The 25,725-nt window shown below is 40.8% G+C and overlaps 1 protein-coding gene across 4 annotated transcripts in view; it reads left to right on the top strand.

Annotated features, from left to right (window-relative positions):
* Positions 1-359: 359 nt before the first annotated feature.
* WWC3 (WWC family member 3) overlaps positions 360-25,725 on the top strand; it is a 105,335-nt gene continuing 79,969 nt past the window's right edge. For 2 of the 4 annotated variants that reach the window (XM_065677469.1, XM_065677467.1), the window contains exon 1: positions 360-642. In XM_065677469.1, the coding sequence (XP_065533541.1) occupies positions 431-642 (212 nt within the window). In that variant the 5' untranslated portion in view covers positions 360-430. The remainder of the gene's footprint in view (positions 643-25,725) is intronic. The other 2 variants (XM_065677468.1, XM_065677466.1) reach the window with 2 other exon arrangements.

The following is a 25,725-nucleotide window of genomic DNA, read 5'->3' as shown; positions in this document are numbered from 1 at the left end:
CGGAGGCGGGGGCCGGGCGCTGGCGAAGGGCGGGAGGGAGGATAGCCGTGGCCGGCGCCGGGCGGGAGCGGGGGCAGGCGGCGGCGGGGCGGGGGCGCTCGGGCCGGCGGGCCGAGCTCGGGGGGTGGGAGCCGCGGCAGCGCGGGGCAGGTCTCGGGCGGGGTTAGGGAGCGCGGCGGGGCTGGTCCCGGCGCGGAGCGGGGCTGGAGTGAGGGAGGATGAGCCCGGTGCGGAGCGGCCGGAGCCGCCCGAGTCCCGCTCCCTGCGGGGCCGTCTGTTAGTGCTGGAGGAGGAAGAGGAGGAGGAGGAGGAGGCGGCGGCGGGCAGCCGCGGCCCGGGCGGGACGGGAGCTGCCCCGGCGGCGGCGGGTGGAGAACGGGTTTCGGCCGGAGCTGGGCGGCGGCGGTGGCGGCCCGGCGGCGGAGCGGCCATGCCGTGGTTGAGCGGCGGGCGGCGGCGGCGGCAGCAGCAGCAAGTGGCGGCGGGACAGGGCGGCGGGCCGCCGGCGGGCGGGCAGCGGGGCCGGGAAAGCTCGGAGCTACCGCTGCCCGCCGGCTGGGAGGAGGCGAGGGACTTCGACGGGCGAGTCTTTTACATTGACCATAACACCCGGCAGACCTCGTGGATCGACCCCCGCGACAGGTAAGGGGCGGGAGCCGCCGGCGGGCGAGGGAGATCGCGGGGGAAGGAGGGCCCGAGCTCGGTTCATGCCGCCGGGCGCCGGCCCCGCTGCCGAAGAACGCGCCAGGAGAGGCCTTTTCGAGGCCTCTCCGTCCGTTTCTCTGCGCGCCCTTTCCCCTTGTGCTGCGGGGCCGGGCCCATCGGCGACATTTTCCTTCCCCCGTCCGTGGCCGCAAGGGAGGGTGTGGGCGGCGGGGCCGCCGGTGCCGCTGGCGGCGGGGCGCTCCGCCTCACCTCCCCGCGTCCGGAGCGGGAAGCCGGGCCGGGATGGCGGGGAGGGGGAGGTACGGACCCTGTCACATCGGCCCTCTTCGGACCGTGCGTGTGGAGACCTGAGGTGCAGAACCCCCGCCCCAGTGGCGATGGGGTTTGCCGGTAGCGTTAATGTTAGATCACAGCAAGAAAATACGGGAATTACGGCACTTTTTGCCCGTGGTGGGTGCTCAGACCAAGCTCTGTCTCTCTGTGGGGGGAGACAGGGAGGCTGGACCATACTGCTTCTGTTTATAGTTCTCAAATATTGGACTAGCTCCCCTGTAATCCAGTGTCTTGGGCATCCTGATTTATTAGCCGTGCTGAACTAATTGGCAGCAGCAGGCTGGAGGCATGCTGAAGTAATTTGGTAGATTACCTCCTCATAAAAGATAACGCTGCGTGGAGGTAAGCAAGCCGGTAAATTCCTGCAGTTAATTTGACAAATACGTGGTCTGTTGCAAATTAGCCGTCTGCTGTGCTGTTTTGGGATAGCATTTTCACATCTCTCAGGCCTGGCGGTGTGTGGTGAGCTTGAGTTAGACCTTTCCGTTTTAATTAGTTCGAATAAATTTGGGCAGGTTTCATGTTTTTCAGTAGAATTGAGTTATAACTAATCTTCAAGCGTCCTAGCTTAAAACTGGTGGAAGCATGGGCTGCCTGTAGCTGCTGCTGCCCGGTACCTTGCTTGGAAGCGTTCGCATAAAAATTTCCACACGGGGTTAGTGAACACAAGTGTCAGTATTCTGGGTGTCTGCGAAATAAGAAACATATGTCTCTGTGTATGCTTTTCTATATTAAACAATGTTTTTATAGTAAGTGAAAGTTGGACAAGGACAGTTTGAACCTCAGCCAGAGCTACCTTGCCAGAAGTATGCCTGGAATGTTAAGAAGGCCACAGAAGCATTTGAGCACAGTCTGGGTTAAAGACTAGTAATTTGAGAGATTCCTGTCACATTGCACAATGATACATAACTGTTTAAATGGTCTAAATATTTACCTACCAGATCAAGATTCTTTGTCTCATTATTTAGACGTACTTATGCATGCACATATTCTTTTGCTGATGCGTTAAATATTTGTTAATGTGTTTTAGATAGCACATTTTTCTACATTAAAATGCGTAGCAGTGTTGTTCGTTTACTTGTGCTGTTATAAAGGTAACCAATGACATAACAACCTGTCTGTGGCTTCTCTACATGTCATCCTTTCCATTAAATTTCAGAGGTTATGTGGTTTTGTCTTCTGGAATATCTTGTATACAGAGAATAATGAAAAAGGCAGCCATTTACTACAGTGTTTAAAGCTTGTTTCATTCAACTTCAATAGTATTGATAAAATTATGACTTAATGCTTTGAAGAAATAATTGAAATGCCCCACATGCTTGAAAATTTGTTTAAATATTTCACACCAATGTTTAAACTCAGATTTATTTTTCACATTGGGTAAGAACAGGTTGTAGAGCAGAGATTGAGATGTTTACATTGGGGCAGATAGAAAATTGTGTTTTCATGAGAACTATCAGTAGTTTCTTTAGAACTCAAATAGCAGGAGCCAGTTATATGATTGCAGTGTTAATCTCGGGTTGAGAACAGGCTGGTGGTGTTACTTCAGTGAGACAGAATCATAGAATGGTTAGGGTTGAAAGGGAGCCAACCTACCTGCTTTGCCACTAGACCAGGTTGCTCAAAGCCCTGTCCAGCCTGGCCTTGAAAAAGGTCAAGGATGCCTGTGTTCTGCATAGTAGAAAGTGACCAGCCTTTTTGGCTTTCATTCCAACTATTCGCATTCCCATGGGCAGCAGAAAACTAGGAAAGGATCAGGTTAGCTGTGTTCTGATGAAGTTTGCGAAAGGAAGGTCAGAGCAGCAGGAAATGATACTGAAGATTTGTTGATTTTTTGTTTTTTTTTTTTTTTTCCCCAAAAAAAGAAGTTGAAAAAGTGGAGGGCAGAATAATCTACTTGTATAATAGGTAGCTCAGCATTGTGAGTTTGGTGTAGGGTGACAGAGATAAGCCCCCCCGTTTGTGTGGTCTTCTTTCTATCCAGGAGGAACTGGACAAAACTATGAGACCTTAGGCCATGCTGCACCTCATCAAGGCTCTGAGAATCAGTACCTCAAAGCTTTCCTATGGGCAGTAGTCTCATAGGCATCCTCACAGGCTTATCTCAGCCTTTTGTATAGTTTGGTTAGTGAATTTAATTTGAAGTAGTTATTTGATTAAAAAACAAAACAAAAATCTCATGCTTCGCGCCCCCCCCCCCCCCCCCCCCCGCGTTTTTCCAGTTGAAGCCAAGAAGAGAAGGAAATACTAAATTGAGAAGTTGAGAAAGGAGAAATCTGCTCTGTAAAGGATTTTGGAGTTTGGGAAAGAGAAGGTAATGAGGGCAGGGAGGGTAAGTCAAAATAATGTAGAGTGAGAGGGGCTAAAGGACTCGGAAGTACATATTTTATGAATTTTGGTATAAAAAAGTGGAATAAGTGAAGAAAAAAAAGAGGGAGAATAGCAGATGTGTGATAAAATTGGCAGATTTGAGAAGCATCTTTGGTATCAAATTAGTGGTTAGGTTGGGGAAGATACTGTGTTGATCTGTGTGTAATGAATAGATTGCAGATGATTGTCTAGCAGATCCTGTAAATCTCGAAATGGAGCCATTCACTGCATGTTTTCATCTCTTAGAAGCTGTGGTTTATCTTAATAGATTGTAAGATCTTAAGGCAGCAAACTGAGTTTTTTATCTTGTGTTTGTAGAATACTTGCTATATCGAGATTCTGGTCAATAACTGGCTGTTGTAAATGGTCCTGTAAAAGACCGATGATGTTTGTGGTTGATATTGATGATCCTTGTGGCACCAAAGATTTTATTACTGTGGCTGTTTGTTACAAGACTGTGTTTTCAAGTGATTAGAGCCTAGCCAAAACTGTTGGTATTTGGCAAAAGTTTTCTAAACTGGTGAGTCTTGTTAGATTTGTTGTATGTGGAAACTTCAGCTAAAATACAGTGTTGGTTTTTTTTAACTCTAGGGGAGAGGGAGTGTTTCCTTCAGCTTCCTGAAGTGGGTTGCCTTGTTTGAAAGTTTGAATCATCTGGCTTTGAAATGAGGATTTTAAACTTGTGAAGTGTAGGAGTGTTTCTGCATGGAGAAATCATCCATTTGGGCCAGTTTGGGAGGATATGAAAAATTGGTATGAGCTAGGTAAAGACTTAAATTTTAGCATCTGCTTTTACAGGAACTTCCTGCAAACTGGACTGCTCTTACATTAATTGTAATCTGAGAGGTTTTCTGTCCTGTGTCCTTATCAGCATCTTAATTCCAAGACCTAAAAGGTGCTTAATTTGTGCACAGGAAAAAAACTCTGGCCTTGTAGAGGAGGTGGGTTAGAACAAGTAGAATGGGAACAAGCAGGGCTGACCTTGGAGTTGGACGGGGTGTAAGGGGCTGTGTGGAAACCTTTGTTAGGTTGTAGAAAGCAAAGCAGTCAGGAGTTGGGGGTAGGGAGAAGGAGGATGGTACCTAAAGCCTGGGAAGAAAAAAGTAGGGGAACTGGACTGAAAACCAGTAGGGCAGGGAAAAACAGGTAAGAAGAAACTGGTCTGGTGAGGGTTCAGGGTGTGAGGGTGTCAGCTCTTTTCTTGGCTGTACATGGAACCCTGAGGGAAAAGAAGGAGCACTGAGTTTGGATGAGGAATCTTCAGAGTCGGAAAATACGCATGTAGGGCAGCATGCAAAGTCTAGGTGAAGAAGGGAAGATGAGTGGAAGGTGAAATACAAGAACTACATGTGAAATGTAAGGATGGGGGTCAGGAAGTGTAAGATGTGCTGGATTGATGAAAAAAATTGATGAAATTGATGAAGACTGATGAAAAAAGTCAGAATTGTAGAGAATGAAAATAAGTGGGAAAGGCTAATGGGCTTGAAACAAAGAGTCAGCTTGGGGAAGTCATGAGGCAGGTATCTATGTTATTAGGATGCAGAATAGAAATGCTCAGGAGAGTAATGGCCAGAAAGGTCCAAAAGTGCTGTCTGATTCTTGCTGAACAATTTCAAGACCCCTTACTCATCATTTATTTGCATTTGGCAAATGTCTCTGTTACCCAATTTGCCTCTTCTCTCTGTTGGGTAGGACAAAGGCTATTACTACTGTTGTTTCCTCTCTTATGGCAAGGAGCAAAGTGAGGTGTTCAAACCCAAGTGCCAGTGTGTGTGATGCTGCACAATGTGATTTCTATTTCCTCAGTTTAGTTTTATAAAGGAAGCAAGTAAGAAACTTAAATTGAGAGAATATTCACGTCAGATATTCAAAGCTAGAAAATTCCAGGCTTAATTGATTAACTACTTCTTTAGTCACAAACTACTTTTTCATGTATTTTCTTGCCTTATTTGATACGTGGAGAGGAGCATCTCTGAGGCCAGATCAGAGGGCTATGAAGTGATAAGCATCAGTTCTACTTTTTTTTTTGCCCAAATTGAAATACGTGCCTCTCTAGTGAGGCAAAGGATCTTTTGGCACACCAGTGCATGGTATGGTTAGAAATGCAGTGACCACTTTATCCACGCAACAAAATACCTCCGTAGCGTATAGGAAAGTATCTGTCCAGTTGACATCATTTAGCAACCCGGAGACAATCAGAAGAAGATTTTTCACAAGCAGCATTTTTCTGGACCTGGCTTAAACTCCTGCACTGAAAGTTGCAGTTAGTGTCATTTGGTATTAGAATTTAAATACTTGTATTGCAAAGCATGAAAAGACGAAGGCAACAGGGTAGTTAGTACCCCTGCCATTTTTGAAAGTTTGCGTCAAGTTTGTATGTATTTTCAGACTTTTCATGTCTGCTTCCTTTTTGCTGTATTATGATTATCAACTCATAATTTTGTTTTGAACTAATGCTGTTTGTGGAATGGGAAGAAAACAAAGTGTTCATCATTCTTTTAATATTCCCTCTGAAAACATTACAATGACTGGACAGATTTACATCGTGTGCTTTATTTGACTGTGGTGCAGACTGTTAATGTAAGGCACAAAATGTAACCTATAGGTCACAAATCTATTCTTGGAAGTGATGCTTTGAAAATGTTTAAAGGGAAGCAGAACTCCACTAATTTGGTCATGATTTTATAGATTGGGTCTCTAGGCTGTTAGTGCCAAGCTTACAAAAGATAGAGATGAATGTAAAGAAAAAATACAATTGAATGAGTATGGATCTGGAAAATATACTCTCCCGTGAGAGCAAAAGAGCTGAATTTATTCAGTTGAAGAGGTGTTTTGGAAGTGGTTTGATCATAAAAAGAGATGATACTGGAGACTTAGAGCTTTTTGTTTAGTAGATATGTAATAGTATCTGGTAGTCAGAAGTTGAAAGCAGAAATACGATATGTTTTTAATAGTAAGAGATATTAAATGTCAGAGTAGTTCTTCCACTCCTTTAGTTCTCTAGATGAAATTATGTAGTTCAAATTTTTTTGCCTGATACAAGTCAGCTATTGCTTGGAATCCCATTGTCTATGACCATCTATTTTTACTGCCTGCATTGCATGATATATTACTTGACCTATATATAATATATATAGCTAAATATATCTCCTAAGGATTGGCAGAGCAGCCATTCTTTCATCAGAAAGTGGAGGGCCTTTCTCTCTGGTTGTTTCTCATAACACAGCAAGGAGGAAGATCCACATCATATCCGTCACTTGAGGCATCTGGGTCACTGCAGTTGCATCATTTGATTACCTCAAGTTAGCAGTGAATACAGTGGACTTGATAAACTTTATGTTAAAAGTATTACACATAAAGTAGTACTTGAAATCCAGATGTTTTGAATTTTTGGTGCAAATGTCAAGCCTGGCTGCAAGACACAGTGTGGATGGGAAAGCTATGCAGCTGTGCGACTGCTTTCCTGGCATGTGACTAGGAATACTTGCTGTAGCACATGGAATTGAGAAAGGGCTGTGGTGCCCTAAGCCTCCTTGGGCAGTCTGCACATATTTGTACTTTAGTTCTTGATCAGAATAGTTCAGTAATATTTTTAAAGGCATGCTGTAGCTGACTTTTTTTTGAAAGTTTCACATGCAGGTATGTCATGATAAATCTACTTCTCTGCCTTTCAGGAGGGAGATGCATTCCTGGTTTGTTTTGGTTTGTTTTGGTGTTTGTTTGTTTGTTTTTTATTTGGGTTTTTTTTGTTCATCCTGGCTGGTATCTTCAAACAGGCAGATATTTAACTTTATATTGTGAGTAAATCCCATGAAAATGTTTGTGATTAAAAATGAGTATAGGTGCAAGCTTCCTAGAATTAATGTTAGTTGGAATTGGGCATGTTTTTCAAGCTTAGTCTTCCATTTGATTGATAGATTGTGATTGCAAGTGAATGGTAAATAATTCTAAATTATTACCCCCCTCCTCCCCTTGACTCTAGCTCTGATTGAAATGTTTTTTAAAAAGTAGCTTTTAATTCAGTGCCAGATACATGTTGCTTGGGAAAAAGCAATGCCTATATGAAGTGAGCATTCATGTTTTCTTGCTATTAAGCATTGTTAAAAATGAGTGCTGCATATCTAATCATTGAGGATGAAAAATGTTTCTAGTAGTTTTTCAGTGTCTCGGAAGGCAGAGGTGGGAGGTGAAAGGTTTTCCTTATAGTACGGTAGTAGTGAATTATGATTCATTTAATTGATCTTTACTGGTTAAAAAACATGTATTTTGAAAATCTAGCTTAGGTGGCATAAAGCTGCAAGACCTAATGTGTGTATGCTAAAGATCAAAACAGCTATTGAGCCATGGTAACTTCATTACCAAAACCCGCTGTTAAGCTGCTTACTGTTTTGTTAAGGGTGAAGGAGGTTTTTGTGTGTGTAGTTTTTACCTCCAAATTGAAGTATTTTCAGGAATTAGATAAGAAATGCAGGCACCTGCCTTATTGTATTTGTGGGCATGCTAGAAAGGTTTAAATTAGCACTTGTGTCTTCAGTGTGTTACAGCAATGTAGTGGCAGATGTTCTGAGGGCTTTTGCTTGAAGGGTTCTCTTGACTGCCTCATGTATGTGTTGGGTCTTACAAACTGAGAAACTGGGATCTATGTTCACAGTGCTCAAAACTGTGGGAGAAGATACTTTCCTGTTTCTTATATGTATAAATCAACTTATATCTGAGTTAGTATAGGCATAATGGTTGTATTTATTGTCATTAAGCAGCACCAAGTATTGTTACAAGAAAATTGGGTATTTGTATTAATCTGTCTTCTAAAGGGTGTGTGTGTGGGAAGTGTCTGCTTTTCAGGATCTATAATCTGCACATGTGAGAATGCAAGATTTGAAATGTCACAAGACTAGGGCTGGGTTTTAAGTTCTACTATCTGGAGAAAAAAACTCCTATTTAGGCTTGGATTCTAGTGATAAGTTTAGTTCGAGAGATAACAACTTAGTGCTTTTAGTGAATGTAAATACAGTGACAGCACTATGCAAACATAAGAACAAATGACTTGTAGGCAGTAAAAAAAATTAGAAACTTATCTATAGCAAAGTCCTGTTAACAAGCTTCACAGAAGTGTCTGTTAATGTTCATTTATAATTTTGTGTTTTTTACCGGAAGCTAGAGCTTTGTAACATTGTATGTGAGTCCAGACAGAAATACTTAGTTGATCTTTTGGTGAAACAAAGTAAAACTAATACTTTTTCTGCCTACGCTTAAAAATAGAACTTCCTGAATATCTTATCTGCTGCAGATGTGACAGTTCACATTCACCAGGAAAGCCAGCCAGTATTGCAGCTTTTAAGTAATCTTGTTTCTGGTTGAAAGAAGCTAGCTAAAGAAAACATGCTGTAGGTGCTTTTCCTACTTCTCTGCCTGCTCTGGCAGAGCAGCCTGCACACTCAGCTAGGTTTCACAATGTAGCACACTTCAGCTACTGGTTAGTTGCTGCCAAGAGTAGAAGAGTCCTCCCCCCAGCTGCACGGTCTCATCCCTCTTTTGCACTGATACCAGTGTTTAGTTGACCTTAAAGTAAGACGAATTGGCAAAATAACTCCTATGCAGTATTTTATTTCTCTCTTTTGGGGAGGGTAGTTGTCAGCCGGTTTAATTCCCTAAGCTGACTTAACCTTTAGGGCAGATGGGTATTTAAGTGGCTTATGTCAATTAAGTTTAATTCAGTAAGGAACTGGATTAGGCAAAAGCGATGAGTCGGTTTAGAAACTTCTTTGAGTAAATCCTCTTTGTGAATGGCATTCTTGACTACTGATTTTTAAAATACCCCCATAGTAAAACACATCTCTAAACAATCTTCAAGTTATGTTTAAAAAGGAAGGATTCACTTTTCAGACACCAGATGGATATATAAAAATCAACAGAAGTCAATTAAATAGGTGTCAGTTTTTCAGCTGAGTAGCAGCACTGAAGTTGCTGTTAAGAGGTGAGAGGGCTACAAGCAGCAGGAACCAATTTGGCTACTGAGTTTGGGGCATCAGCATCAGCTTGGAAACACTCATGAAGTACTTGTTGAAGTCAGCGGTGAGCATTGCCATCACTGTCAGGGAACAAAGTTGGTGCATGAGGAAATTGGATGTGGGACCAGAATGGGGAAAGTGTCATCAGTGTGGTACCTTGGAGGTGTGTATGAGAGGGAACTAAGTATAAGCCAGATGTGAGGAAGATCTTGACAGTGGGGCACTTCCAAGCAGAATCTCAGTTGGGTGTTGAAGCAGTAGCGTGTAACTGGGTAAGGGTGGAACGTGAAAAGACATGTCAAGGTAATAACAAAAACCACAAAGCAGCTACTGGGGGGACTTTGAAGGTGGCTTTGTCACCAGTGTTTGGAGCTACAACTCATTAAAAGATTGTGGTAGTGGGACTGTGAAGTCTTCTAGAGATGTGAATGGGTCAAGGTTGAAATTGTCAGGTTGTAGAGGAGAAGGCTGTAATATTTGAATTGGATGATCAAGATTTTTGTCTCTGCTTATGGAGAGGAGCAAGGACTCTGTACTTTTTTCCCTGCTACCAATCCCAAGCCTATTTCATGGAGATAAATCCCTTGGTTCTTAACTAATGGCGAGGGCATGGAGATGTAAGCTTTGTTCTGTCATGCTAGAAGGGTCTTGATCATTTCTTGTTTCTGTTTCAGATAGGAAAATTAACTTGGACTTGGTAACATTAGGGTGTGCTAAAAGCATGGGGAGACTTGATCTGTCACTTCTAGTGGCCCATTCAGTCATTTGAGTCAGCCATTTAATACAGCCAGCCTCCTGGTGAGGCTTGCTCTAGGTATATGTTGCATGATCAAACAAGCTGAAGTATTTATCAGTTTGTTTCTCTGCCTTTTTGTACATTTGCTGGAGTAGGAAAGGCTCTTGCATCCATTGATGAACTTGGTGGTCTCCCTGTGGTTTGCAGGACGGAGGCAGTTCTGTGCTGTACTGTTAGCTCTTTTGGCTGAAGGAGCTAATTGCCATCAAGGGCTGAATTAGCAAATATTGAAACTGAAGCAACTAGTTTTTTTATTTTTGTTTTCAAAGCCTTTTCTATTTCAGTGTATCTAACTGGCAATGGGACAAAAATAAAGTACAGTGATATTAACATCCTTGAATCGGCAACAGAGAATCAAAGGCTATCTTTCATAGCTTTCTGAAAGAGTTATTTTCAAGATGAAATATCTATGGAGAATCTTGTTGAAACTATTTTGATTTATATTGTACTTAGGCTGAAGCTCTTTTTACACACACAGTGATTAGGATTCTTTATGGCAAAATGCAAAGTTTGGTATCAAAGCTGAAAATGCATAATATTTCAAAATTAATTTATTTAATCTTGGATTACAGTTTAAACAGCTAAAAATAAGACTTCAAAAAACCTTAATGCACAGCGTGTTCTTAGAAAGTGGCTTATCCATGTTCGAAAAGGCAGCTGATGTACTGCATAATTATCTAATTCTATAACATAAACAAACAGTGGCACGCTTCTCAGAGGAGGATACAGTCTAAAGTTACTTAATTTGAAAAGCAATTCCATGCACACTTAAAAGAATTTCAGAATAAAAAGTAAACTATCATTGTGGTGGTTGGGATATTTTTTATTTTTTCAATATAGGGATAATTAGTAGATGGAGAAAGTATTGCACATGTTTGGAAATTACTGCTTAAACACTTGAGTGTCTTCTGCTTTTTCCCGATGACATCTTTTGGGTGAGACTGAGACTCATAGTATTAAAGATGTGATATGGCACATAGATAAAAATCCCTGAAAATCCTTCATAAAAAGTGAACCGTAGAATCCAATTAAAATTGATTTAATGACCATCATGGCTGTTGGATCATAGATCAATTTTTAGTACTATCTAAATAGTCAGCAATTACAGTGTTAGAGACTAACTCATTAACCTGGTGATTATCCATTATGAGCTAGAGAAGGTATATCTGACCTCTCATTTGTATAGTAATAATAAAATAATTGGAAATGCATGTAAAGACTGGAAATGCAATAATTTGTCAAAATTCAGTTACAGAACATGTATATATTCATATTGCATGTTCATATGCTTATTTCCAGCTGTATTTGTGTCCTGAGTGATCGTGTTTAAGAAGAAAAAGTGTATGTTACTGATGCAGAGGGGGCACTGCGCAGGCGCAAAGGACCTTCTAGCTCATTGTAATATGAAGCGGAGATAGATACTAAATATGTATAGGCGTATCAGAAATCTAATGCATATGTATACCTTAAGAGAATAAATGTAAAGGAAAAACGACCCTGGGTGTGCATACTTTGGAGGAGCTATCCCCATGCACCTCAGCGCTGAATAAAGCATACCTACTTTACAACTTTAACGAGTTGTTGAGTCAATTCACGTATCATTACTTTGTGTTGGTTTGAGATGTCTTATCTTTGCTTTTTTGCCAGCTCATAGTTTATTCAAGGGAAAACCTAGCAGTGCTCTTGTGGTTATGGGTGTATTGAGATTTGTGATAAATAGGCACCATGTGCTTAAGACTCTGCACAGGTATTTGAATTCTACTTCTGTGTTTAATGTAGCTGCTCAGCTGAGCCGATCGAATTATAGAATAGAAAAACATTTGCTAGTACCAGCTTGCAGAAAGATGGCTAAAATGCTCTCCTTTGAACTGATGGTTTAATTTTTCCTATGTCTTGAGATTCCTCTCAAAGTAATCAAATCCAGGCCTTCCATAATCATACCTACATGTGTGAGCTTCTATTTTCTTCATTTGATAATGCTTCATACAATGGATTCTTCTTTTAGAAGTATTTTGATAATCCATTGTAGCCTCCTTAATCACAGTTTGATTTGAGCTTCTATCTTGTCTGCATGGCAAAAGACATTGTTCTGACTAACTCTTCATGTTTCACAGAGGCCTAAAAAAATTACTTTCCCCAAAAGAGAAGTAAAAGCTTTTTAATTAAAAATGGTCAGGTATTTTTGCATCAGCTGTATTTTGCATCTGGACTGGTTAGCCGTACATTTGTGTTGGCTCTAGGGGAACTTTGGCGGGAAATCTCATGTCATCAAGAGGAAGATCTGTTGTGAAAACTTTCTGGTTTCACACAGTTCTCAACCCTTGGAAACTGCAGCTTAATGCACACATGGTCCAGGATCTTAATATGCTAATTCACATCTAGGACTTCAGAAAGAAGTGACTCTTTAGTTACCTGTATCAATCAAAAGTAGCTAAAATAGACTTATTTAGAAGTCCAAGAAGTAACTGCTATCTTAAGCTTTTCGCCTTAGTCAGAGAGCAGCATGCACAGAGACAGAGTGAGAGGTCAGAGGGCTTGGCCTGATCCTTCCTTTTGCCTTGTGTTTTAATAGTTCTCTGCACTTTGAGAGTCTTGTGTACTGATGCATCTAAACTTCTTGATTTCTCATAACACCATGTAATGCACTGAATTTAAGAAGGATTTTCTTTGATCTTAATGAACAGCCATTTCAGCTAAGTCCCTTAGAATTGTTGTGCATTGTGAAGCATCATTACAGTTCTTGAAGTGTGTTAGTTAAGTGCTTTCTATTCAGGAAGAAGATGATGATGTTGAGGGGAAAAAAAATAACTGCTGAACTCTGCATACTTGTTTTAAGTAGTGTTAAAGTGGTAAATTGGGATTTTTTGTTGTTGTTTTGTATGGGTTGCTTTTGGTTTTCAATAGGGTATTGCTACAATTTTTTTTTTTTCCCAAGAAATTGTGAAATAAACCCCTCAATTCTTGCTTTCAAACAAATCTTTCCCTTTAGCCTGCTTTTTGGCATAAAATGTCAAGATATGTATCATTATGCTGACTTTTGGATTCTGATTGACTGTGGGATGAAGACACTATATTTCCAATTCCAGAAGTTATTTTCTTATTGTAAAATAAGATGCTTTGCAAATTCCTGTTTTTTTTTTTTTTTTTAGTAGTTTTCCATATGTACTTATATGAAGTTTTGTAGAAGTACTATAAATTTCTTCAATTAAATGTGATAGGTGGCTTTCAGAGGAAAAACCTTTACAAACATGTAGTAAAGAACACATTAATGCTTTGTAAAAAGTCATTTAACCATCTGTAATTTCAAGTGACTTACTATCTGCAGTATTTCTTACAGCTATAGCCTCAGTGCTTCTGTAGGTAAACATTATTCCAGCTTTACAGTCTGGAAAGTCGGAAGTGAGAAATGCTTGTGGGAAATGATCTGTGGAAGGTGTGCTGAGCCATGATTAGTTTTTTGTGTAGTAGCACTGTAGCATTTCATATCATTATTTCTAAATATTACTCAGAATTCTTTGTACTGAATCTGTACTTAGGGTGTCTAGGATTCAGGGGCATCTTAGAGAATTATCAACTACTTTAATTTTTAATACATTTTCAGAAACAGCTTGTGGGAATTCTGGCACAAAGTTTGATATCCCAACTTCTTCTTTTCTAGGAGTGTGTCAAGTGCTTAGAAAAAGAAGTCTTAAGTTTTCACAGAAGGGAATTTAAAAAGCAACTTGAACATTTCATTAAACTTAGATGTAAACTGGTTTTCATGCTCAGCCATGTCACAGAATGTCCTTCCATGACTTAATAAAAGCAAAACACTAGATGGTTCATATTGATGAAGATATGGGTGGGTTTTTTTTCTTTTCTTTTCTTTTTTGTTTGTTTGTTTGTTTGTTTTTTAAACAAGTATTCATCAATTTTGTCACAATATTCTGGAAATCTGACAGACTAGGTAAAGCTACAGTGGCTATGGAAAACAGTCCATTTTTGTAAACTCCCATCCACTGAAGCAATATCAAGTTCCTTGTATGTAGAGCTTGTTTCAGGTACAGAGTGAACTCTTTTGTACCAGTCTGCTGTAATATCATGTTAGGTAAATTACTTCTGGGAGTAATCTTGTAGATCTGTCCATGCCTGTTCGGGGCTTTTGTTCAGTAACAGTGATGATGTAGCTGATCTTGTTCTCTGGGTATTCTGCTTGCTAAGGGTGAGCTGTGTCCTCTGTTCTGTTTCACAATATCTGCCAAACAGCTCTGAAGTGGTAATACATTTTCATGACTATTGACCAGGACTTGATTTGGATCCTTGAGTTCAAGCTTATATTTCTTTTCCTAATTTCTCACTTGTATGAAACTTTTTGGCCATTACCTGATTCTTTTGAATGTAGTATCTGAAAAAGGATATGGATAATGCTGGTTTTGTTTGTTTGTTTTGTTTTGTTGTTGGGTCTTTTTTTTCTTCTAGCACCTTACATGTCAGGGGTTCAGAAATTTTAAAATGTTTTGTTGTTTTAAAATGCAGCCATATCATTTTATCATTAAAACTTACTGTAATAAATTGTGTAATTATGTACGGTATGCGAACATCTGGGGCTTTGAAGTTTTGCACATATGACTGACCATTTGCCTACAGTTCTTCACATACTTGTTTTATTCTTTCTGAAGTCAGTAGATTAAGAAAATCATGTTTATTTTTTACATTAATCATAACCGTAAGTTTCTTCTATTTTCCTTACATTTAGAGTCTGTGGGACATTTATAAAGGACTTTTCTGTCCTCTCTAAAAAATAACTGGTTTTCAGAACTCTGGTTTCATTAGGATCACCCCAAAACTAATGTCCTGGCTGTGGAATTTTTTTCCCCACCCTCCAGTCCATGAATAGTGTTCTTTAAAATGCAAGTCTTTCCTGATTATATGTTCATTTTCTGTCTGTGGCCTTTTAGATTTTTATGCATGTGCTCTGAAGCTTATTTTCCTAAGTGAATAAAGATTTTAATACTAATCCCTGTATCCAGGGATATCTAAGGATATGTCTTCAGTAAAGAAAAAAAGTGTAATGTTAGTACATTTAAAGTGAAGTAGTTCCCCTTTACTGTGATTTGTCTCAAATTAGGAATACATTGGGGTTGTTCCTCCCCGTTAACGAAAGTAGTCAGATGTCTGGACTATTAAAAGAATAATATCCAAATAGTTGTCAGAACACTTTGGTTAAGGAATTTCTGAACATTTTATTTTAAGGTACTACATCTGATAGAATTTAAAATAAATGAGTTTTAGTGGGGTTCTGGGGGTTTAGTTTTTGGTGGTTGGTTTGTTTTTTCAGGAGTAGGAAATTTGCTATGAGTAGAATGCTAGTGTAGGAGATTTTCCTTGAGCCCACATTTTACTCATTTTATATACTCTCTGTATGGTAGCAGGCATACTTTTAAAATGTTGGGTTGGATGGATTTTTTTTTTCCCTTAATAGTAAAAATAGCTTGCAGCTTATTGAAAAACAAGGCAGACCTGTGCCTCAAAATCCAAATGAAACTGCTGCTTAGATGAGGCTCTAAAGAGGGCATTTATACGTTGTGGAATGAATGGCATGCCTGCACTAACTCCCGCAGGCCGGATATTTCCAAGGTATCAGACAGAGCTGTATATACTGCACCCTTCCCCCTTCAGATCAGAAGGTTTCTCCCTTGGCAAGGTCCAAAGGACCCTGGCCCTGGTGGGGAGGACTGAGTTGGGGATGGGGTGGGTGGAGTGGGGAAATAAAAATGAGCATGGTGACTGTGTGTGGGTTTTTTTTATATTTCCCAAATTTCCATGCAGCCTGTGCTGTGGCAGTTCATGGGCTCCTTGTACTTTGTGAGCGAGTGTTGTTTTTCTAATCATTGTTCTTTGAACAGCGTAGTTAGGAATTTCCTGTTCACGTTTTACTACAATGGTTTGTTTAAAATGATAGACCACAGTCTTTTTCCTGACCTAAAAGCAGATTAGCCTTGAATGCCAAAGAGAAGTCAGACAAATAAAGAGGAATAGACTGTATTTGCTTATGTCATGGAGAGAGGTCTTTTAACCACGGGCTCAGTTATATCAAATACCACAAGCCATGTTTCTTAAATATTTATTAAGACAAATAAACATAGTTATTGTATGAACTGGCACATCTCCAGACTTCTTTTTCTTTGATTCTCATGGATGGGTTGCTTTTAATCAGGAGAAATATTTTGAATCAAGACGCTGATATTTACTGGTTTCTTGAATTCAGCATTACCTCAGTTCTCCCCTTTTCCCACTCCCTTGTTGCAATTATAAAATGAAACAAAATAAATTTCAGCAAAATTAAAGATAAAAAATGCAGAAACAAACTACCAGGAAATACTCAAATTGGGATCGAACCTACATTTTGTAAGTACATCTAGTGCCTGTGGTAAAGAAAAAGTAGCATAGCCTTTATACGTATTGCTGTATGCTTGCTTTCAAATTTGAGGAAAAAAGTCCCCCAAGCCTAGCAGTGTTAGGCGCACAAAGAATTGCAGCATCTTTATTACACAGTTTATGTTGATTTAGGATAAGTTCCTTGTATAACATTATTAATCTGTAAATAATGCACACCTGTATTGATGAACAGTGCAGGTAATAAAGCTACTGATTTGTGTCTAGAAAGAGATAAAATTCCAGTGCTAAACCCAAAGTAGAAGTCATATATTGTTTTTTTATTTTACAGAAAAATTACTGTAATAGAAATTGTATTATCGTATGGCACAAAAGTTTTATCTATTTTTGGAGGGATGGTGTATTAAGCTGCCTCAGTTGGCTGCTGAGATTATTACTGACAAGCATCAAGCTTGTGAGTATACACTTCATACAATGCTCTTGAATATTTTTAATGCAAGAATGTGTGAGCATGTGCATGTGAAATTCTGAGAAACTTGCTAAATTAATTTTTCAAGCTGAGAGATGTCAGATTTGTAAGGTTGTGGAGCTGATATGACACAGAGGCATGTCATTACAAGGGTGTTGCCAGTTAAAATACTCAGCTGTTATGGTATTTCCAGCTTAGCATCTAACTTTGTTCCACCCAGCAAGTAGTCACATAAATAGGACTAGCTGTGGATTTTTAGAGGAAATATTTAATGTATTTTTAAAGAAAATAACATTTGGAAGGGAAAACATTTGAGCAGCTTGCACGTGAATGTCTAGGGCAGGGAGATGCCTTACAGAATACTGAGCTTGGTGTGCTACAGAAGCTTGCAGGAGATGCTCTGTGGAAAATGTTACCATTTATAGAAATCAGGTATTTCCATGAGTACTGGAACTGGTGAAGTCTGATTTCCTGTGGGTTTATGTCTTACAGCTGATTGACTTTGGTGTCTGGGAAGGTGAAAGTTCTGACGGACACTTTTTGCCTTGCATTTGGGATATTTACATCCACTTGCTTCTGAGCAGGTTTTCTGATACCTGATTAGGTGTAAACATGGACTTCTTGCTCCTACTTTCATAAGCTTTTAAAGGTGTTTGAATTATCTCAGGGGTTTCCCTAATATTTGCAACTCATCAGTAGCACAAAACCCAAGTAGACTTAGGTCTGCTAGTTAATACTGTTATTACTAAAATCAGATCTCCGTATTTTTATAGGAGGTGGCACTACAAGCCTTTGATATTTTTTTTTTATTGCCCCTGTTGTTTCTTACTTTCTAGCAGCCAATTCCTAAAAAACAGGTGGGTTTTTTTACCTATTAAATAATAAAAATATATTTTGACGCGACTGCCAGATTTTATGGTATAGGCTCGGACTATGATTGTTCTGTGGTGTATGTGCAATGGATGCGCTATTGCCCTACGCGTGAAGCAAAGCATTAGACAGATCTAAGCTTCCAGTGTAGCTGTTGGGCTGTGTTGCCTTTGGTATGCTGCCTGACTTTTAGGTTTTGTTTCCAGCATGCATGAGCAAACAGTGCAATCATAAGTAGGGATCCAGAAGATTTATCAGTGAGATACTTGCTATTAATGTACGTCCTGGAGCTGTTAGCAAGTGTCTTTTGTTTGTAAGGATCAGAGATTCATTGCATGAAATGCTGTCAAGGGTAGTGGGTGCCATTGGCTTTGCTGTCAGCAAAGATTGTTCGCTTTGGTTTTGACCTTATTAAGCATAAATTTTTGTACCTGGAAAAGCCGGAGTTCAGTAAGCTTGGGTGTGAATAAACAGGACCCTTGATCTTCTTTTCATGTAGCAATCTGGGTGAGTAGTTTATTCCACTGGATGAAGTAAGTGAGGTGAATAAGGTGAGTAAGCAATTTCATTATGAGACGCTCTCAGTTGTGTCCAAATGCTATGTTGCAAATTCGGCCTGTGCTTTGAGCTGGTTGGGAGCCAGGTGGCTGTGGTTAATTCATCATTGAACCTGAGCTAACAAGCCCTGTGCAGGCTAGGTGTTAGATGGGGCTCCCTGCTGCACTAAAGTAGGTGGAAGCTGTATGCATGAGAGCCAGTGCAGAGCTGCTGTGGTTCTGCAGGAAACATCCTGTGTAGGACAAACTCTAGAAATGCTTGTGTAAAGTAATTAATTTACTGTATGAATTTACAGTACCTTTTACTGTAATGCTGCTCTCTTTGGAGATCAGTTAATTTTGTGCAAGTTGTAGGCATTAGTTATTTCTGATAGGGTTGTATTTATAAACACATAAAACGTGTATTATCATAAGGTGTATCAACAGTGTTAGTTAAATGGATTGTTAACATTTCTTACCTGTTGATTTGGAGTAGTATAGCATTTTGTATATAATAAAGTTATCTTAAGCACAGATCTTTGAAATAAAGCCATGACTTCAGGAAGATTTCTGATATAATCCAAACACAATAGCTACTTGGAAGGATAAGCTCAGTCTTCAAAGTAGACAATTAAATTACTCTTTTCAAATACTTGAAAGAAACAGAAAAGCCCCTTAAGTTTTTCTTCCCATTTTTCTGAAATCCCACTTTACATTTGTTGCCCTGTCTCCTAGCTGTATTACTGCCATGTCTTTCTTGACATTTTCTTTTAGTTGTTGTGAAATGCCAGTCCTAAAATGTTGTTTCCCTATTTTAATTATGCCTTTCCAGAAGAAGAAAGTGTTGTTCAGTGGAAATTTGGCAGATTGGGATTAAGTGCTCTGCTGTGCTACATGGGTTTTTTTTTTTGTGCTGTTAACTTTTACATGCGTTGTATCTGGTATTCAGGTGGGTACTAATTATGGTGTTTCTTAACTTTATGGTGGTGTTCTGATTCTGAATGAATAATGTGATTGTATGACTACGAATAGACCAAGAGTAATGGTAAAGATTCAGTTCCCTTAATTTTGGCTTTCTTTGCTAACATTTATGCTTTTCCTTTGTAAAGCACTTCCTAAAATTGGTAATACTTTGACACTTCCAGGTACAGCCTTCCAAAGGCAGAAGACCTCAGTTAATGAATCTTGTATTCCTTTGCATAGATATTTGAAATAAAGATTTGCTGATGATACGAGGCAGAAATGTAGCAGTGAGAAAGCTAGATTTAAAGATGGAATGGTGTGGTCTCTCTCACATTTTTCTTCTTCCCCTTTGTGCCTTGCTATCAAAGGCAGTAGGTATAATGTTCTTTAGCATTAAAATTGTTGGGGTTAATTATTTTCATATTCATATTGCCATTGTGCTTGCCAAGCACAATATGATAAAGATAAATGTAGATGTTTCTGATTTTCTGCAAGTGTACTTTCATGTGTTCAGTGGTGTCTTTTAGCTATGTGGCTCGAGTTAAAAATCTTTGTATTAGGTTGATGGGGGTGAGTAATGGGTGTCTGCCACAGTACAGCATGGTTGGCAGCTTAGCCTGTAGCGGCTTTATTTGGGGAAAGTGGTAGCCATAAGATCATCAGAATATTTTGGAAATTAATAAGATGTGTGTGGCTGTTGTTTGTGTGAAGAGCCTGTGATAGGAAAAGCTGTATTTATAAATGAGTGTAAAGTGACCCTCCAGTTTCCCCTGCACAACACTTCATCATGAAGCTGTCAGCATGTGCTGCTCCTGTGCCGGCTCCTGAGGCGGGAGCTGCATCCCACTCCTGAGCACTGAAACATACTCAAGAAACAGGTGCCATGAGAAAGTGCGATGATGGCAGTGTGTTGCTCATAGAAGTGCTGCTGAGCTGGCCCTCCATGCATAGGAACTGGCTGCCCCCAGCTCTGGGGGGCTGCAAGAAGTCATCTGTGTGCTTCCAGGAAAGAAATATGGAGACAACAGTACTAAGCAAGTATTTTTGTCATTGTCCAGATAGCTATATATTTTGTGCAGTCAAAGTTCACACTTACAAAAGCTTGTAAAGGGATCAGAGTAATTTTTGCCATTAATATGTGTGTGTGTATGGAGAAGCAAGTGTCTGGCCTGGAAGGTGCGTTTGGGAATGCTTTTGTAGTTCACTTGTTTTGGAAACTGGAGATCAAAGTGGTGTAGGTTCAAAACAATGGAAGAATGTGCTGGGCTTGTACAAAATACATGAGGATGAGCTGTTTACTGAGGACAAGGTGAGTTCATTTTCATGGCTACTTTTGAAGGAAGCAAGAAATAAAAATAAAATTGATCTTGAACCTCTGAAGACAATGATTTTTATTTTTTTTTTCTCAACATTAAAGTTTGTTGGATGGTAAAAACTGCCAGAAGAACTTACCCAAGCTTTCAGTGTCTTTAATACCTGTTAAATTAAACCATGTGTTATACAAGCGCCTACTGAAAATAGCGTTTGTGTAATTTGTTTTCCTTCTAAAAGCAATTACAGTCCATATACAACAGCTCTTTAAACATTTTTTGTTATTTACTTTTATACTTCTTGGATAGCATAAAATGTCACATTGTGAAATCATTTTGGCTCAATTGTCAATAAATTGTGTGTTATACTTTTAAGTGTTCTGGAATTATGTTATGGCAACAATGATGCCATCCTGTTCTTTGCCTCTGTCAGCATTCATTTTCTGGGAAAAAGTAAATGCTGAATAGTGCCCCTTTTATGCATTTGCTGGAATTTTGAGAAGCACGGATTATTCAATCAGAAATGTGCTTGCGTCCATGGACGTATGCCCTTAGCACTGCTGTAGTGCCACCTCAGAAAGCAGTGTGGTTTAAGAGATGTCTTGGATAGTTGATACACCATCTAGTATGTTTCCATTTGGTTTAGAGAGTTTGGGGTTTGTTTTTTATGTTTTTGGTGTTTTTTTTTTTTTGGTGGGGGTGGAGGTTGCGTGGGATTGGTGTTCTTCCCCAAATCAGTGTTCCACTTGAGACTTGACTGATGTTTATTACTGCTTCTTTGCTAAGAGAAGTTAGGAAAAATTAATCATCTCCATGAAACTAACTTTTGCAGGAATAAGAAGCATTAACTCATTCTGAGTAAGATGTATTGCTCAATATATAGCTAAAGGGAAGGAGGGGGTCTAGACCAGTCATATCTGTAAACCTTAGACTTCCATTAAAATGTAGCACAGCAGCAGTGTTTAACTGGGTGTGCGTTGAGGCTTCTTGCATCAAAAAGCAGTTCTGAAAAGAGATTGAGGATGATCAGGTAGGCTGAAAAGCAGTGCTGCTAAATGGTGATTTTGATCTTTCTAATTTGGGGGGAATAGATTTTATGCAATATGATAACAATTAATTTAACCTGTGATATCTTTATTGTATTCTAATTAAAATTTGAGGGCAGAATTGTCAAGCAAGTTCGTGAGGATGTTAAAAATTTAGTATCAGGCATGCAACTATGATGTTGAGTAGGGCAGGGATAGACTGAAGACCTTTGCTTTCCTGATAACTTCCATCTTCAGTAATTCCTTGCTGTGGTGCTGCAGCAAGATGAAATAAGAAAATCCAAATCCTGTGAATAAGAATCCTGTGGATTTATCACTGGGAAGAGCTGATAGTGGCGATGTATGTAAACATCTGGGTTCACTTATGGGGAAGTAAGACCTGCAAAAGGAAGCTAGATGAAGGGTGATGGCAGAAGACAGGCTTTCCTGGCAGCCGTGGTGGTCTGGGAAACGGTGAGGAAATCTCTTCAGATCAGTAATTCAGTTGTGGCCTAAAACAAGATGGGGGAGAACACAGGGAGTACTCCTGTTTCTTTTTCCGCAGCTGTCTTATGAGAGGCTGTCTTCTTGCTTAATGGGTAATAGTAAATGTCTTTAGAAAATGATACAACATGAAAATGTGTGGAGCAGAGTGAGCGCTTAAAGAGTCATTACTACATTTTTCTGGGAATTTCCTGTCATGCTTGCATGCTGTCCTGCCCTTCTGTACGGCATAGTTTCCCTTTCAGGTCACTCAGGTTTCCTAATGGCCTTTTAGAAGCTGGTGGTAAGATTTTAAAGTCCTAGTCTCTTAAACAGAGTTTAGTCACAGAGTATGCAGCACACATTAGGCATCTGTTGTCTGGAATAGTAGTGGTTCAGTCTTCTTCATATCCTCCTTTTACTGGACCTCCTGAAGCATTGCTCATCAACCCAACTAAGCAAGCAGGCTTACAACACTTCTGAGAACTGTGGATTTTTTTTTCTCTTTCAAGTACTCAGAGATTAAATTGGTAGATCTTTCAGTAACTGGAAGTAGCTGGGAAAAGGCTGCTGCCTGTCTCAAATTTTGCTGATCAACCTCCTAAGTTCAGGAGACAGTTCTACCTGCCATCCTCACTTCAGAGACTGAGAGGGTTCCATTGATGCTTACGTCTCACCCAAAAATAACTGATTAAAGTAGGTAAATTGGAGTTCAACTGAAGTTTAGATGCTTCCTCTGCTAGTAACACAGCAGGCTGTGAAATGCAGGGAATAGTTACTCGAACAGGGCTTCATATCATTTCTGTGGGCAGGTAATTTTTTGTAGTTTAAGTAAAGGAAACATTATGTCCCTTTGGCTAGAACTGAGAAGAGTTCAGATTTCTAATGTGTCAGACTTAAAGCCCCAATTCTGTTCTGAATGCATCTGTCCAACCTGCTTGTTACTCAGCACCAGACAGGCCTCTTGGAAATGCAGATGTTCTCCTTCCTCCTCTACTTCTTATCCTGCAGTTCATTTAATCTGCATTTCTGATGTTGTTGTGGTTTCTTTGTTGTTGCATGTGAGTGCTGTCTGCATTAAAGATCAACTTGATCTTATTTGAGAGAGCAGAAGCTGGGTGGGATTTTAATTGCAGTTACTATTAAAAAAAGAAGGTTTTTGTGATTATATGTTTGAGGGTATGTCTCAAAACTCTCAATAACTCTCTCAAAAATAAATACTCGGAGCAATGTAGAGATATTCCAGCCGCTCCAGCCAATGAGCCGGCTTCATTTGGAGCTCGGCTCACATGCCTTTATACAAACGCCCATAGTGTGGGGAACAAGCAAGAGGAATTAGAGATGTGTGCACGTCTACAGGGATATGATATCATTGGCATCACAGAAACATGGTGGGATGGCTCCTATGACTGGAGTGTTGGAATGGAAGGTTACAGGCTCTTTAGAAAAGACAGGCCTGGCAGGCGAGGAGGGGGAGTTGCCCTTTATGTTAGGGATAGGCTGGAGAATATGGAACTCTGGGGACAGGTGAGCAGTTTACAGAGAGTTTGTGGGTCAGGGTTAAAGGGAAAACAGCCATGGGAGACATTACTGTGGGGATCTGCTACAGACAGCCTGATCAAAAGGACTTTGTGGATGAAGCACTCTGTAGACAGATAGGAACAGCCTCATGCTTGCAGGCTCTTGTCCTTATGGGGGACTTCAACCTCCCTGATACATGTTGGAGGGACAGTACGGCCCGGCACAAACAATCCAGGAAGTTCCTTGATTGTGTGGAAGACAACTTCCTTCTGCAGGTAATAGAGGAGCCGACAAAGAGAGGTGCCATGCTTGACCTCGTGCTCACCAACAGGGAAGGGCTAGTTGGAAATGTGATGCTCCAGGGCAGCCTTGGTTGTAGCAGTCATGAGATGGTCGAATTTGAGATCCCCAGGACAGTGAGAAGAGCGTGCAGCAAGCTCATTGCCCTGGGCTTCAAGAGAGCAGACTTTGGCCTCTTCAGGAGCCTGCTTAGTAAGGTTCCATGGGATATAGCCCTGGAGGGCAGGGGGGTCCAAGACTGTTGGTTGATATTCAAGGACCACCTGCTACAAGCTCAGGAGTGCTGCATCCCAACTAGAAGGAAGTGCAGCAGGAGGGCCAGGAGACCTCCTTGGATGGATAAGGAGCTGCTGAGGAAAATTCAAAGGAAAAAAGAGGCTTATAAAAGGTGGAAGCAAGAACAGGCGGCCTGGGAAGAATACAGGGATGTTGTCCAGGAAGCTAGGGACCAAGTTAGGAAAGCTAAGGCCCAGTTAGAATTAAACTTGGCTAGGGATGTGAAAGATAACAGGAAGGGATTCTATAGGTACATCGCAAATAAGACAGACTTAGGGACAACTTGGGCCCCCTCTGGAAGCTATCGGGAGAATTGGCTACCCTGGATTTGGAGAAGGCTGAGGTTCTTAATGACTTCTTTGCCTCAGTCTTCACTGCCAGAGGCTCTGACCACACCACCCAGGTCTTGGAACGCAGACGCAGGGACTGTGAGAATGAAGACCTTGGGCCTACTGTAGGAGAGGGTGTGGTTCGAGACCATCTTAAGAACCTGAATGTGCACAAGTCCTTGGGACCTGATGGAATCCATCCGCGGGTCCTGAAGGGGCTGGCGAATGAAGTTGCTAAGCCACTGTTCATCATATTTGAAAAATCATGGCAGTCAGGTGAAGTTCCCGACGACTGGAAAAAGGGAAATATAACCCCCTTTTTCAAGAAGGGGAAAATGGAAGACCCGGGGAATTACAGACCAGTCAGTCTCACCTCTGTGCCTGGCAAAATCTTGGAACAGATTCTCCTGGAAGGCATGCTAAGGCACATGAAAAACAACAAGGTGCTTGGTGACATCCAGCATGGCTTCACTAAGGGGAAATCCTGCCTGACCAATTTGGTGGCCTTCTATGACAGCGCTGTGGAACTGATGGACAGGGGTAGAGCAGCTGATGTCATCTACCTGGACTTGTGCAAAGCGTTCGACACTGTCCCACACGACATCCTTGTCTCTAAATTGGAGAGACATCAATTTTATAGGTGGACCACTCGGTGGATAAAGAACTGGCTGGATGGCCGCACACAAAGAGTTGTGGTCAATGGCTCAATGTCCGGCTGGAGACCAGTTGCGAGTGGTGTCCCTCAGGGATCGGTGTTGGGACCGGTCTTGTTCAACATCTTCGTCGCTGACATGGACAGTGGGATTGAGTGCGCCCTCAGCAAGTTTGTCAATGACACCAAGCTGTGTGGTTTGGTTGATATGCTGGAGGGAAGGGATGCCATCCAGAGGGACCTTAACCTGCTGGGAAGGGACTCTTCATCAGGGACTCTAGTGACAGGACAAGGGGTAACGGGTTAAAACTTAAACAGGAAAAGTTTAGATTGGATATAAGGAGAAGTTCTTTACTGTGAGGGTGGTGAGGCACTGGAATGGGTTGCCCAGGGAGGTTGTGAATGCTCCATCCCTTGCAGTGTTCAAGGCCAGGTTGGACGGA

The sequence above is a fragment of the Lathamus discolor genome, chromosome 4, assembly GCF_037157495.1.
Source record: "Lathamus discolor isolate bLatDis1 chromosome 4, bLatDis1.hap1, whole genome shotgun sequence".
NCBI classification, from domain to species: Eukaryota; Metazoa; Chordata; class Aves; order Psittaciformes; family Psittacidae; genus Lathamus; species Lathamus discolor.
This window is presented reverse-complemented; position numbering and strand designations above follow the sequence as displayed.